Raw genomic sequence first — 14,646 nt, 5'->3', positions numbered from 1 at the left:
GCATGGGAGAACACCATGGTAACGACGCCAAATAAAGCAAAGTCGTGCACTTGTCAGTGATGCGTTAACGTCAACAAAGAAAGTCGGAATTTTGAATAATTTTACGTCGCAGTTATATTTGTGCAGATAAAAAGTCCGGTCATGATGCAGTATTGTGAATACACTACCCAAGTGTATTTACCCCCGTAAACAAATGTTTTTTGATACAGACTTTTAAATTTCTCACATTTTTGAAAGTTTTTAACTCATTCACTGCCAGACGTGCAAACACGTGTCCACTCCAATGCCAGGGTTTTTGTCACTTTCACTCAAATTGCAGGACCCACAGAATATTGAGTTCTAGGACTACATAAATATTCAATGCAGTGTAAGAAACCTCAGACTTTCTTCTTCCATCAGAAAACAAGAGGTAATTCCAAAATTACAAGGGTCTGCAATTATATGAGAACGTGAAATTAGGGTGGCTGTCCAAAATACAATGCAATGCATACATAGTGGTTTATGTAGCACTTTAACAACAGCTTAAGTTGGACCAAAGCGCTAACATGGAAAAAAGGGAAACACTGCCCCTTATGGAAAATAAAAAACATTCCTAGGGGTCATGGCCAGCGCTTTATCGGCACCCAAGCATGAAAAAACTAAACCCGAACAAATTCGGGAATGGCAGTGAATGAGTTAATTCTGTTTTAATGGTATATAATATCGAAATAAACATCCATCCAGCCATCCATTTTCTAATCTGATTATGCTCAAAAGGGCCACGTGGTGTGGTAGAGCCTATATCAGCCATCTTCGGGCAGTAGGTGAACAACTATGGTCATGCACAATGTCACCGATGGGCATTTTAAGATGCCATGCAAGTATTTGGAATGTGGGAAGAAACCGCAGTTCCCAGAGTAAACCCATGCAGGCATGGAGAGAACATGCAAATGCTACACAGGAAGGCCAGAGCTGAAACTAAACCTCGAGCTAAGCAGTCAACCACCTCAACATATAATTTATATGATGCACAGGTGTGTAATGGTAAAAACTGTGGAATACTGTCAGTGTCAACTGGAAAGTAGTATTTTGTAACAGACTGGAATGCTTACAAAAACCATACAGCCAAGGTGAAATGCTGATGCTCCCACATCTGAGTGACACCCTCTACTGCAGCAAAAATGATACATGCTTTGGCTACCACCTAATGCGGTGCCGTACAAACTCATCATTTCCCATTCAAGCCGCACATCCACTCTGCAAAAGCGTCTGGCACCGTATGCCAGCCGGCTAATGTTCTGGCAGTTCGGTTCGTCCTCAAACAAACACGTGCCCGGGGATCCAGACGAGGGTTTTTCCTGGGCAGAGAAATAGTCAACATCAGCAGTATTCCCAGCCAATGTCACCTCATGACGGGGCAGATAGGAGAGGCAGAGAGATACTGAGAGGGGGAGGGAGACGAACTGATACAGGGAGGGAGAGACAGTCAGCCATCATTGGCAAGATGAAACAATGAGGGTGATGCTGGGACAAACAGTCGACATCATTGTTCCAGAAAGATCACTTTGTTGGCAGGACCGCAACACAACCAGGGTACTATGATGGGGTGTGTGCACAGAGTCACTCGGGGAGGGTTGGGAGGGGAAAAGTGCTATAAATGTGCTGCGGGAAAGCACAGCAAGCACCCATATGAGACCAAGTGTCATCCTCAGACACCCCGTCGCTGCTACTCCTCTTCCGGATAATCATCATGGATATTCCCATTCAGTACCCCTGGTACCGCCGGGCCTTCCCATATAGACGTCCCGATGTGTCTTTCATCGAATCTCTGTCTGACTGGCCTCCCATTTGGTCATTCCCGTGGTCCTTTGCTTGGATGCGGCCCAGTTTCATGCGCTGGTTAAACTGGCCTGAAAATGGGCACAATGAGGTAAAGTATCCGCAGAGTCTTCATTTTTTTAATGCAGTAGTTGAATCACAGGGTTCTATATAGTTTTTTTTTAACAGGTGTGACCTCTAACCTCTAGATCAATTTTTATGCCGAGGGCTACATTGTACTTTGGGTTTCCTCTCGGGGGGCCGTATTGCATTTGGGGAAACCATTAGAATGTTTAATAATAATAATAATAGTACATTTCATTTCTAAGTGCCTTTCAAAATTCTAAAGGTCACTTTACAGTCACAGGATCAGTTTTTCTGTGAGTGAGCAGTGGCAGCCACACGGGCCAGCGTTCACTCAATCCGGAAGTAACTCAAATAGAATAGTCAGACAAATAGATAGAAAGCTAGCTAGCAAGCCAATAGAAAGCTAATAGCTAGCCAGCTAGATAGCTAGCCAACCAGATAGCTATTGTACGGTATTACAGGAAAGACAACGAGAATAGACTTAGCACATTATTTCTTACTAATGTCTACATAAATAAAAGTCAATCCCTCCTCATATTACTAGAGCGGACAATAAATTCAGTCAAAAATAATAACGGTTAATGTGTTTTTACATGGGACAATTTAAAATTTGGGTTCAGACTTTATCAAAAATCATGGAATTCACAAGTTTGATTTGCTTTCAAGGACCGAATAAAATGAGGTCGCGGGCCAGATTTGGCCCCCGGGCCTTGACTTTGACACCTGTACTGTAGATGCACGCGGAAAAGGATCGCTATGCGATTTATCTGGACGTGAAGCATTTCTCACCGGATGAACTCAACGTCAACGTCAGCGACGAGGTCATCACAATACACGCCAAGCATGAAGACAGACAGGTCAGTGAAATCGTCACAACGCAGAAAAACCACACAGCTGACCGTTCAGTTCCCGATTTTCTAGGATGACCACGGCTACGTGTCCAGGGAATTTTTGCGAAAATACAGACTTCCCATCGGAGCGTCGTGCGCTGATATCACCTCCAGCTTGTCGTACGATGGCGTGCTGACAATCACCGCGCCCAGGTCTTCACCCGGTCCCGAGCGTAACATCCCAATATCCTGCGAGGATGGAACAGCGAAGCAGAAAATGTAGAGCGGAATCACAGTGCCTTTGATGCAGTTTCGATACTAATACTCACTACTAAATTTCGCCTGTGTTGGTATTTAACCTGTTGTGAATAGGTGGGTCAGCCATGTCTAGATTCCTGCAATGAGCCTTCTAATCAACCCGTTTCTAACTTATGACTACCGTCACATGCCTGGCAGGCGATTGTGGAGATTGATATGTAAAGCTAGGAGTTGGGTTGGTATCCAATTTTCCTCTTAGAAATTACAAACAAAATAATCTGTGCCACCTTGAATGTAAAACTGCTCTTATTTTGAAATCCAAGAGTCACTTAAATAGGACAAAACAATACTATCACTAAAAGGTGATTGCAGCGGTGCTTGGTTGAGAGTGAGTTTGTTACTTTTGTATGTGTTGAACGCGGGACCATGTTTGTGTCCTGCTGAGAAGGAAGGGGAGAAATGGGTTGAAGGCGCATTGGATGGAAGAGGAAATATGGTCATCTTCCACAGGAAAGCAGAGTATTCGGGATAATTTGTATGTATGTATGTGTATGATGTGAGCATGTGGTCAATCCCCAAATAAGTGAGAATGTGCTCAATGATGATCCCGATCATTCTTTGCAAATTCTGAATCTCACATGGTGTATTAACATTGAATGTATAGAATAAATGTTGGGAAAAAAATGAATATGTCTGTATTTGCTTTAGTTAAGTTTCTATTATTGAGGACATATTGCAAAGAATTTTCCGAGAGGACTTCTTTTCCTTTTGGCGTCACCAGAGCAAATCAGTGTCCCCCGTCTTCAGAGGTTTGATTGGCATGTTTGTTTTAATAATAATAATAATAATAATAATAATAATAATAATAAACAATAATAATAATAATAATAAACAGATGTAATAATAATAATCATAATAAATTTAATTTACAATTTAAAAGAACTATACACGGAACAATAAAGCCATAAATAAAATGATAAATAATAAAATAGATGATTAAACTAGACAATTAATGCTATTTTAAACAGATGGGTTTTGAGGTGGGATTTAAAAGTAGGAAGGGACTCAATATTACGGATGTTTTGGCCAAACTTTTACGTCGGATGCCCTTCCTGACACAACCCTCTGTTATTTATCTGGGCTTGGGACCAGCACAAGAACACAAGAAACTCTATGAACTTAATAAAGATGAAACATTCAAATAAAGTAAAACTACTCACCATTTCATGACAATGCTCTTATCTTCTTTTCCTTTCGGCTTTTCCCTTCAGGGGTCGCCACAGCGAATCAGTGTCCTCCACAGCCATAAAAGTCAGAAGCGCAAAAAATACAGACGCAAACTACAGCAGATTTTACAAAGTGATATTTATTCTTTTTCATTCAAAAACAATACCCGCCGATGCATTGTTTGCAGACATTGAAACTTTAACCACCAATACTTTTTTTTTGCATGAGATGCTAATTCAGAATAAAGTTGAATAATATGTTATAAAGTGCTCAAGGGTAAAAGTAACCATCATCTTATACAGTTTCACCCCATTACACTCAAAAAAGTTTCCCAATATATTTTCTCCTCTCTAAACTAAATAACAATATGAGAGAAAGCTCAAAGTAATGCAGTTAAGCTTCTCCAACAACATCAAAAAATTGTAGCTGTACCTTATAATGTACTGTATAACCTTATAATGCACGATAACTGGAGAGCCAGTTGATCACCTCTCTGATGGATCCCATTTCAGTTACAGTAAAAGTCCCATTTCTGAAAAACAAAATTGCAAAAACATGAGGAGCACCACGAACGTACTTTGCGTCCTGGTGCGTATTCACCTACCGTCGTCTTGACTTCTGTATTGGCCGGCTCCAGAGCTTGAACCTCTTCCACCACGGTGCTGGGAAAGTGACCGATACGAGCTTCTTGTCCTCCATAATAAGAATCCTGAACCTGAAGAATGTGTAAGGGAAGATATTTTTATGAAGGGGTTAATTTTCACGGGTCATCATTTATGTGATGGTGATCAAAAAAATGCATGTGGACAAAAGTATTTGGAATATATACCTGAATAAAAGATTTTTATGTAGTGTATTACTTTTTGAAAACCTTTTTTTTATTTCTTGTTTTTATTTTTTTTGTATATGAGTTAACAATGTTGCTTTATTATTATTATTATTATTATTATTATTATTATTATTATTATTATTATTATTATTATTATTATTATTATTATTATACGTCCGGTGATCCATCCATCAATTTTCCAGACCGTGATTAATCCTCATTGGGGTCGCGGGGGGATGCTGCAGCATACACACAGCACAGGTGTTGGTCATTCCAATCAGTGGCAGTTAAAAGGACTCCCGGCACGACCATTCGTTGTCGGGTCATTGTATGTGTTTGCTTCACCCTGTCAGATTTTGTTCCTGCTGATTTTATTTAATACATTTTGTCAATTAGACCCTGCTGCCTGCTTTTTTTTGGGATCCACCACCATCACCACCATGCAAACCATGACACTGTGTAATCTTGCACTTTTTTGTTGTTGTTGAACTCACACTGCCTGCCCAGAAGAGGTTGCCAGTGTCCTGTAGCATGGCGTAGACGTAAACAAGCTGCCCCTGTCTGATGGAGATGAACCTGCAGTCCGCGGGATAATAATCCTGCACGGCACGAGCGATCAGGATAGCATCTGTGTAGAAATAATACAAATTCATTCACACAAAAAAACTCTTATAAAAGGCGTGTGCACTTACAGCTACAATCCGAGTCAGCACAGCGTTTGCGAGCGGAAAGTTTTGGCATCTGTCTTCCGGCGTCTGAGTTTGGTAACAGAACCCAAAGAAAGATCATAAGCAATAATTTGCAAAACATGGCTGCTGCATCCACTCTGCTTGACTTGTTTATCCTTTTGTGGGAGATGCTGCAATGGTGCTCACTATTTCACCTTATTTTCCCTCCCGCCCACCAGGTGCTTACGACTTGCACACAGAAGTCCTTTTGAAAGCTTTCGAGTAAGTAAACAAGATGGTGGGTGGGAAGGTGGGGTGTTGTGGATGAAGGGGTTGTGCGGATTTTGACAAACTCATGCTTGTTTCTTTGGGCTTTTCTTTTTTTCATGCCATGTTGGCCTAATGCACTCACACTAGTGTGAGAGGCCATGACATGTTTTTTTTCTCTGTCCTGATTCAACCGCTCGATGTCAGAAGGCTTTTTGCCCTTTCTCTTCTTTTTGTCACAGCATCTCTCTCTCACTCTATCTTGCACTCTCTCACACTCCCTCTCTTGCGCTCTCTCATGCACTCTCTCCCTCTCTCTCACTCTCTCTCTCTCTCTCTCTCTCTCTCTCTCTCTCTCTCTCTCTCTCTCTCTCTCTCTCTCTCTCTCTCTCTCTCTCTCTCTCTCTCTCTCTCTCTCTCTCTCTCTCTCTCTCTCTCTCTCTCACACACACTCTCACACTCTCTCTCGCACTCTCTCTCAGTCTCTCCCTTGCACTCTCTCTCATTGACTCTCTCTCTTGCACTCTCTCTCACTTTCTCACACTCTCATACACTCTTACTCACACCATCTCTCTTACACTCTTGCACTCTCTCTCTCTTACACTCTCTCACACACTCTCTCTCACACTCTTGCTAACACTCTCTCTCATACTCTTGCACTCTCACACTCTATCGCTCACACTCTCACACTCACGCACTCCCTCTCTCTCACACTACACACCCTCTCCCTCACACTCACGCACTCTCTCCCTCACACACTCAAGCTCTCTCTCTCACACACTCAAACTCTCTCTCTCTCTCTCTCTCTCTCTCTCTTTCTCTCTCTCTCTCTCTCTCCCTCTCTGCACACTCACATACTCTCTCACACACACTGACGCATTCTCTCTCACACACACTCTCTGACTCTCTCTGTCTATCAGAGCAAAATCCCAAAGGGGTGGAGCCTCTACCTGTATTTACATACTGCACTGCCAAGGGAACCAGCTGAGCCTCTCCTGAGCAAACACACACACACACACACACTCACCAAACAGGAAGACTATTGGTCTTTGACGTGAGAAACCTGTGGGGACGCTCAGGTAAAGCGGATTTTTTTTAATTTGTTCTTCTTGATTTCTATGTTGAAATAAAAGACATTTATAGTTGTTTTATATACATATTAAACGCATATGATGTGTTTATGGTTTCAATCCGAGGAAGAATGCCATGAGAAATAGGACGAAATGTCTGGCGTGTGATCAAAACTGAAGGCAGGTAGTAACAATACAGCCCTTTCAAAGATAAGCTTTGAAGGAGCCGTTTGTTCAGTTTGGTATCCAGATGTGCTGCATTGAGGGGGTGAATTTGAATACAGTGGTTGCTTGGTGTTTGAAAACCTTCAGATGTACAGTACAAGAGCTCTCAAGTGGGATCTCATGAGAGTGCACTTAAAGTTGCAGCCGAGGAATGTTGATTTTTCGTTTGTTTTTAGAAAAAAGTACACTTTCGAAAGGCAGTGTCATGAAGACTGCTCAATCAGATGAGCAAGAATGGATTGAAGGGATATTTTGTGGAACTTTTGTTGATTTTTGAGTGACAAGTTAGAAAGAAATAGTCGAGGATATTAAACATGGAATTTAGTGGAGCGGATCCAAACAATGACTCCAGTGGATTAGGCATTTCGGTCAGAACATCACAAAAGAAGCTGTCAGACAAAAGAGTGTGTGAGGTTAGATTACGAGACAGCCAGAGGGAACCCTCATCATCATTCTGACCTTTATTTACAGTTGGATTGGATTCACGGGTCGGAAAGGTGAATGACAGCAGCATCAGGACCATCTGAGGCAAAGTGAAGAACAAAACACTGGGATTAATTTGCATTCCGAACAACTCTTTCCAGAGAAGTCCGCCTTCTCATCCGGTTTGCGCGCCGTCCTGTCAGACTCGTGATGTTGTTCTCCAATTGATTCCTGCAACCCTAAGACCATGTTCGGCCCAAGGAAGAACAGTCTCCCTTCCCCCAGTTTGGAGGATTCCTTTTTCCCGCTCTCGTCTTCTTCCTCCATATCGCTTTCCTTTGCCCTGCCGACCTCCACGCCGGATCGGGGGAACATCGACAGCGTCGGCGGCGGCATCGAGACGGATCTTATTCTGGCAGCTGAGCTAGGACAGGCTTTGTTGGAAAAGAATGAGGAACTGGCCGCTGCTTTGGAACAGAAGGAGAAGGAAGTGGAGGTAAGAGTACTGGACATCACATAATTTTAATACACACCATGGCGTCAAAACATTAAAACAGGGTCCATTTAAAATAAATAATAATAATAATAATAATACATTTAATTTCTAAGCGCCTTTCAAAACTCTCAAGGACACTTTACAGTCATTGGAATACATTTCATTTATAAGCCCCTTTCAGAACTTTCAACGGCACTACACAGTAAAATAATACTAATAATAACAACAACAACAATAATAATAATAATAATAATAATAATAATAATAATAATAATAATTTCATCTTTCTTTTTAACTTTATAAATGCATCTAATTTATTTTGAAAGGACCCGGCAATAAGAGCTCTAATTCGCAACAAAAATAAATATTCCTCTGGCATTTTCAATCAAAAGTGAATATTAAATATTTCTTTACACAGCTGTTGCAGTGCTGTAGTTCTTATTACATTGTTTAAGTGGACCTAATGCAATTGGATGTATCATATAGTCTCTATGATGTTGAAAATGAAACCTGGCTGTTTTAACTCATTCACTGCCAGATGTGCAAAAATGTGTCCACTCCAGTGCCAGGGTTTTTGTCATTGTCACTCAAATTCCAGAACACGCAGAATATTGAGTGTTAGGATGACATAAACATTTAATACAGCGTAAGAAACCATCGTCGCTCTTTCTTTTCATTAGAAAAAATAGTTAATTCCCAAGTTATATGGATCTGGAGTTATCTGAGCTTGAAATGAGGGTGGCTGTACAAAATACAATTTAATACATACATATTGGTCTTATATAGCGCTTTAACAATAGTTGAAGCTGTAACAAAGCGCTAACATGAACAAAAGAGAAATGTGGCCCCCTTGTGGAAAGGAAAACATTGCCAGAGGTCTGGCCAGCGCTTTATCGGCACTCAAGCAAGAAAAAAACAAAACCCTAAAAAAATTTGAGAATGGCGCTCTAAGTCATGCAGTATTTTCAATTCTTGAATAAATTTGTGAATGGCAGTGAAAGAGTTAATAATAAAATACAAATTTACTGTTAATTGTTTTGTTTATAGTGCCATTTATTTCATGCAATTATATATATATATTTTTTTTTTGTATTTGCTATTCATATAGTTTAGCTATGCCACATATAATGGGAAGTGATAGTATGATGAATTTATCAAGCACTGTATTTTATACATCGAATTACAGTATAACTAAATTTCCTGTGATTGGCTGGCTGCCCGTAGACAGCTGGGATAGGCTCTTGCAACCATCTGCGACTTTCGTGGGAATAATCGGATCAGAAAACTGAATGATTGAATGAACAAGTGACAACATCTTGACACTTCCTGTCCCCTAATGTTATGTTAAACGTCACAGATGTTACAGCAGCAGAAGCATGTTCTGCAACGAAGGCTGGAAATGAATGAACTGGCATCCGGACAGAAGGAGGCTGAACTGAACGGCGATTTAGCCGCCTTGCGATCCGAACTGGATCGCCATCATATCCAGGGGCGGGGACGGCGCAGGGACGAGAGCGAGCAACTGACTCAGTTATCTAACCATAACCAGCGCTTGGTGGAGCAGCTGTCAGAGGTACATTTTGACGTCATCACCCATCCAGCAGGTTTCAATCCTGAAATCTCGATGAGCGTTTTGATGATGCAGTTGTGTGCTAAACTTAGTGCCATGAAACACTCTGTGAAAGCAATGCAGGCAAACTGGTTCTGGGAGTTGAATTTTTTCAACTGTCTGTCAACTTTTCCCCTCTGCCACCTCACTAGGCTGTGACGCTGGAACATTCCTTGAGAACGGAAATTCGTACCCTGAGAGAGGAGATGGACGAGTCGTCTTTCAGCCGGAATATCAGTTCCACACAATTGGAAAATACACTAGCTGAGGTATAAATATCACCCTGGAGCTAATTGTCTACAAGCACGAAAAGGAAATAATAAGGATACATTTACCGGTACTGTAGAGGTGTGCCTTGATACTATCCTGCAATTAGTCTGCAGAAATGAAACTAACGCTGTTTGAAACTTGTGTTTCAAAACAGCAATTTAGAGGATGTGTGTTTTAGTTAACAATGAAAGTTTTTAGTGAGAAATTAATTCACTTAAAGTTTGAGTGAGTTGACAAGAAAAGATTACCGTATTTTCTGTTGTATAAGGAGCACCCAAAAGCCTAGCTTTTCTTCAAAAGATGACCCTGCGCCTAATATGCAGGTGCGCCTTATATGTGGAGTAATATTGAGCCACAACAGGTCTCGCAACCAACTCCAAGTTTTGTGTAACGCCAGCCTCTACTGTAGCGCCTTATAACGTGGGTGCGCCTTATATTTGGAAAACTTTGATATATTTATATATTATATTTGGAAAACTTTTTTTTCATTCATTAAAGGTGCACCTTATACTCCGGTGCGCCTTATACAGGTATATGGAAAACATTTGAAAATACACCATCCATTGGGGTGTGCCTCAAACTCCGGTGCGCCTTATGGTCACCCGCAAAAAAAATATCCTGTGACTGTAAAGTGTCCTTGAGAGTTTTGAAAGGCGTTTAAAAATGAAATGTATTATTATTATTATTATTATTATTATTATACACGGGAAATACAATAAATTATGTAACACAAGAAGAAGGGCATAAGCCCTTTTTTATCCTGCTCACAAACAAGAAATTTGGGGGAATACGTTAGAAGAACAAAATAACCGGTCTTGTTATATAGTAGAATTATTAAAAAAAGCATCTTGCTGCATAATTAAAATATTTATGGCTCACTTTTTTTTAATTTAAGGACACTTAACAAAAACTCATTGAGGTATATCGATACGAGTTTGTTTCTAAACATTTTTTTTTTTTGGGGGGGGGGGGGGTATGAACTCACTGCCATTGACAAATTTATTCGGGAAAAGAAAATATGACATAGAGCGCCATTCCCGAATTTGTTCAGGTTTTGTTGTTGTTTTTTTTCATGCTTGGGTGCCGATAAAGCGCGGGCCAGACCTCATGCAATGTTTGGGTTTTTTTTCCACAAGTGGCGCAGAATTTCCCTTTTTTCCCATGTTAATGCTTTTTTCCAGCTTCAGCTGTTGTTAAATCGCTATATAAACCAATATGTATGTATTGCATTGTATTTTGGACAGCCACCCTCATTTCAAGCTTATATAACTCCAGACCAATATAATTTAGGAATTACCTCTTTCTTTCCTGATGAAAGAAGAGAGCCTTAGGTTTCTAATGCTGTACTGAATGTTTATGTAGTCATAAAACTCAATATTATGTAGGTCGTGGAATTCAAGTGACAATGACAAAAACCCTGGCACTAGAGTGGACACATTTTTGCACATGTCTGGCAGTGAATGAGTTAAGAGAAAATGAAAACAGTCCTACCATTCACAAACAAAAGACAAACCTCCTCCGGTAGTGGCAATTAGGGAAATGGAAGCCCATCCTGGAAATGACCTCCGCATCGAACCTTTGCCCTTTCTGGCCTTTCCCGACAGAGTCGAATTTTGAAGGGTCGCCTGTGTCACATGGAAGCCCAGTTGAAGGCCTCCCAGGAAGACAGTGACAAGCTACGCTCCGAGCGGAACGACCTGAGGGACAGAGTGACGGAGCTTCAGGTGCAGCTAAAGGACAAGGAAGGAGAGGTAAAGGAGCCGTGACTGTGACTGGGTGGTCTTTATCATGATGACGCGAACAGGAAATCAATCACCCCTACCCCCCAACTAACAGCAAACCACTAACCCATAAAAGTCGCTGATGGTTAGCCTGAGACCATGGCATGGCGTCCATTCCTCACTCACCAGGTGCGTATGTGTGTGTGTTTGTGTAGCTAGAGCAGGAGCAAGGGGTGGTGTTTGAGTTGCGTACCGTGAATCGCTCTCTGCAACAAAATACCCTGAACCTGGGAGAAGAGAGCATCCTGGACATTACACACACACGACCTTTGTCGCTGCTTAGTGAAATTCAGCAATCTCAGGTACATACAGAACACTCACGCATATACACACACACACACACACGGGGGCATCACTGCTAATTTTTGTGCGTACTAACCTCTAAACTTTTAGCTTTGGTTGATTTTAGAAAGCGTTAACTAATGATTACCTGAATTTCCAATCACGTGGCTCATCTATGAAATCTATTGTGTCTAATATGTCCATCCCCACTGACTCCAATGCACAGGCCAAAGATGCCCTCTTGGCCCACTCTGCGGCACTGCAAGCGAGAGATGATGAGATAGCGGCACTGAAAGAAGAGGTTTGTAGTAACGTTGTATCATCAGCATCTACAAACACAACAAAACATAAAAGCTCACTTGTTCTAACTCAAAAGCAGAGTCCACCCAGGACTGCGGGTTGACAGTTAATTACGACCCGTTGATTTGAAAGCACCCCGACTTGAGACTCACGCCGGAAAGTATCTCATTTTACTTAATCAGTCCAACAAAATCTTACTTGATATAATCTTGTACTTCATATAAACCTCTGGAGATCTAACAGTAAATTGGTCACTGGCTGGGAAGCAGTTCACTTAGGTCTCACTTTAGGCAGCTTGCATGAAATCATTCAACACTTCACGACTAGATATACCCAGTGGCGGAACGTCAAGGCCAGCAAAGCCTACTCTGCTGGCCTAAAAATATCAGAATCATGGACTAATGTTAATTAGATTGCCTCCATGAATTCTTATTAAATAATTCTAAATTGCCTTTCAGCTTCCTTCCCCCTGTTGCGATGCTTCCAGATGTGGTTACGTATTTAAGCATTTAACCAATCACATTTCAGCCATCATTTGTTACCAGGGTCAGAAACCTACCTGGAGGCTTTCACAATCAGTTCTGCAGGCCCTGTCGTAATGAAATGTGTCGATAAAACTGTTGCTCTAACCAACCAGATTTCGAGTTGGCAACCTAAAAGGGGTACCAATGCCTTCTAGAAGGCGCTGGGCAACGTCAGAGTTTTCACAAATTATGATTGGCTAGTCACGCTGTATCGGTAGCGAGCTGCATAAGCAAATATATTGTGTTGATTTAATAGCAGTTTTGTCATCCCACAATCGCCAAAAGAGAATAAATTGATTTGGGATTTACGGCTAAAGCCATTTTTAGAGAAAAAAATGGACATTAAGAAAGGTCGGTCAGTTATTTCCTAGCTAATGGTACATTCTAGTGGACTTGGGGTAAATCACACCACACTTTTTTCAGTCTGGACTGATTCAGACATAGCACTACTGAAGGCCTAGTGATTAAATGCATGGCCCACCACTGGATATAACGTTATTGATTAAAAAAAAAAAAAAAAGTATATTTCACGTATCATACTCGAACATACAAAAAGTGCTGTGCAGTATGCAAATGGGCACTTGTGCGACTGTTACAATGGATCTGTGTCTGGCTCATGTAAGCAAATGAACCAGCGGTGTGGATTAGATTAGGACCTTTTTCGTGAGAGGATCAGTTTTAAACTGTTACACATGAGATTTTTTTGACAGTATCTCACATGACTGATTTTTCCGACTTCTCAGTTGGAATCCCAACGAGAAGAACTGGAATCACTCAGGGAAGAAATAAAGCCATTTCGAGGAAGTCCAGATGCGCCAAAGTATAGGTAAAGATACCCCGCCCCCAAAAAAATATAATACATATATGTAATCGGGTATGTTCCTAAATATGCTAATTAACTTACCCAATGTCCAGTTCGTTAGAAAGCGAGTTGGTCACAGTTCGACAGGAGAAAGACTTACTGACCCAACAGCTCCTCAACACCATTCGACACAAGGTGGCGCTGTCCCAAGAGCTGGATGCTTGGCAGGTATGTGAAAAAGACTGGAAATTGACTCTTTTATGAGTACAGTACTGTGCATAGATGTAGGTTAAAATGATACCTCGGAAATAGAGACAGAGCCAATCAAGCTAAACGTGATTATCTATCTTCTCTCTGCGTCATACAAATTTCGTATTGAATCTCATTTAAGTGTCGATGTAATGAAATGTCAAGTCAAAGATGTATTTCCTTTTCCCCCAACCTGTCTGGCAGGAGGATATGCGCTTGGTAATTAATCAGCAAGTGCTCCAGAAGGAGGAAGACAGACTAAAAGAAGTTGAGCGAGAACGCGGTAGCATAGGAGGACTCCAAAGAAGCAAGTCTTTGAAATTAAAAGGCGAAGCGGGAAAAGGATTCTTCTCATCTCTTTTTAAAGACAAATAAAACATCAGGAAGAAGAAAATTTATTTTCAAGTGACCCAGCATTAAACCAAATATTTTGTAACATAACAAGCAATTGTGTGTGTATATAGTTGTATTTATGAATGTACAGTAGAGTAATACTTTTGTTGCTTTGTATTAAAATGTGATTTAAGATTTGATGTATTTTGGGATTTTTGCCTCAAAGCCTTTTGATAACAAAATTCAAACATCTAAATCTTCATACTTTAATTGCGACTAAAAAAAAGTTTCTGCAAAGTCAACTCTGTGCACACATTTT

General features: G+C 41.0%; 3 protein-coding genes across 5 annotated transcripts; 2 read left to right on the top strand and 1 right to left on the bottom strand.

Annotated features, from left to right (window-relative positions):
• Positions 1–1,668: 1,668 nt before the first annotated feature.
• Positions 1,669–3,406, top strand: LOC148886515 (alpha-crystallin B chain-like). The gene is made up of 3 exons (XM_089016963.1): positions 1,669–1,909; positions 2,619–2,741; positions 2,806–3,406. Exons 1-3 carry the CDS (start codon positions 1,730–1,732, stop codon positions 2,995–2,997), a joined length of 495 nt encoding a protein of 164 aa, XP_088873089.1. The 5' UTR covers positions 1,669–1,729; the 3' UTR covers positions 2,998–3,406.
• A 932-nt stretch (positions 3,407–4,338) lies between these two features.
• Positions 4,339–6,176, bottom strand: mia (MIA SH3 domain containing). The gene is made up of 4 exons (XM_089017287.1): positions 5,721–6,176; positions 5,523–5,656; positions 4,804–4,914; positions 4,339–4,731 (listed from the first exon to the last, which is right to left on the bottom strand). Exons 1-4 carry the CDS (start codon positions 5,836–5,838, stop codon positions 4,708–4,710), a joined length of 387 nt encoding a protein of 128 aa, XP_088873413.1. The 5' UTR covers positions 5,839–6,176; the 3' UTR covers positions 4,339–4,707.
• Positions 6,177–6,895: 719 nt separating this feature from the next.
• On the top strand, positions 6,896–14,522 carry bicdl2 (BICD family like cargo adaptor 2). 3 transcript variants are annotated; one of them, XM_089017241.1, is made up of 10 exons: positions 6,896–7,042; positions 7,843–8,177; positions 9,535–9,750; positions 9,939–10,055; positions 11,661–11,807; positions 11,993–12,139; positions 12,346–12,420; positions 13,687–13,769; positions 13,859–13,973; positions 14,199–14,522. In XM_089017241.1, the coding sequence occupies exons 2-10, from the start codon at positions 7,929–7,931 to the stop codon at positions 14,367–14,369; spliced, it is 1,320 nt and encodes a 439-aa protein (XP_088873367.1). In that variant the 5' UTR covers positions 6,896–7,042; positions 7,843–7,928; the 3' UTR covers positions 14,370–14,522. The 3 variants fall into 3 exon arrangements, with proteins under 3 accessions (XP_088873367.1, XP_088873366.1, XP_088873368.1); XM_089017240.1 differs by having other exon boundaries at positions 6,931–7,042; positions 7,730–8,177; XM_089017242.1 differs by lacking the exons at positions 6,896–7,042; positions 11,993–12,139 and having other exon boundaries at positions 7,067–8,177.
• Positions 14,523–14,646: the final 124 nt, after the last annotated feature.

Source organism: Hippocampus bargibanti, linkage group LG16 (genome assembly GCF_051943395.1).
Source record: "Hippocampus bargibanti isolate YZ-2025 linkage group LG16, ASM5194339v1, whole genome shotgun sequence".
Classification (NCBI taxonomy): domain Eukaryota; kingdom Metazoa; phylum Chordata; class Actinopteri; order Syngnathiformes; family Syngnathidae; genus Hippocampus; species Hippocampus bargibanti.
Note: the sequence above shows the minus strand (reverse complement) of the source record. Positions and strands in the feature narration are given on the sequence as shown.

Coding starts and splice junctions, on each gene's coding strand:
- bicdl2 (XM_089017241.1), top strand. CDS start 7,929: ATGTTCGGCCCAAGGAAGAACAGTCTCCCTTCCCCCAGTTTGGAGGAT. Junction 8,178..9,534: donor AGAAGGAGAAGGAAGTGGAG/GTAAGAGTACTG, acceptor TAAACGTCACAG/ATGTTACAGCAGCAGAAGCA. Junction 11,808..11,992: donor TAAAGGACAAGGAAGGAGAG/GTAAAGGAGCCG, acceptor GTGTTTGTGTAG/CTAGAGCAGGAGCAAGGGGT.
- mia (XM_089017287.1), bottom strand. CDS start 5,838: ATGTTTTGCAAATTATTGCTTATGATCTTTCTTTGGGTTCTGTTACCA. Junction 4,915..5,522: donor ACCTCTTCTGGGCAGGCAGT/GTGAGTTCAACA, acceptor CACATTCTTCAG/GTTCAGGATTCTTATTATGG. Junction 4,732..4,803: donor ATACAGAAGTCAAGACGACG/GTAGGTGAATAC, acceptor TTTGTTTTTCAG/AAATGGGACTTTTACTGTAA.
- LOC148886515 (XM_089016963.1), top strand. CDS start 1,730: ATGGATATTCCCATTCAGTACCCCTGGTACCGCCGGGCCTTCCCATAT. Junction 1,910..2,618: donor CTGAAAATGGGCACAATGAG/GTAAAGTATCCG, acceptor CCTGTACTGTAG/ATGCACGCGGAAAAGGATCG. Junction 2,742..2,805: donor CCAAGCATGAAGACAGACAG/GTCAGTGAAATC, acceptor CCGATTTTCTAG/GATGACCACGGCTACGTGTC.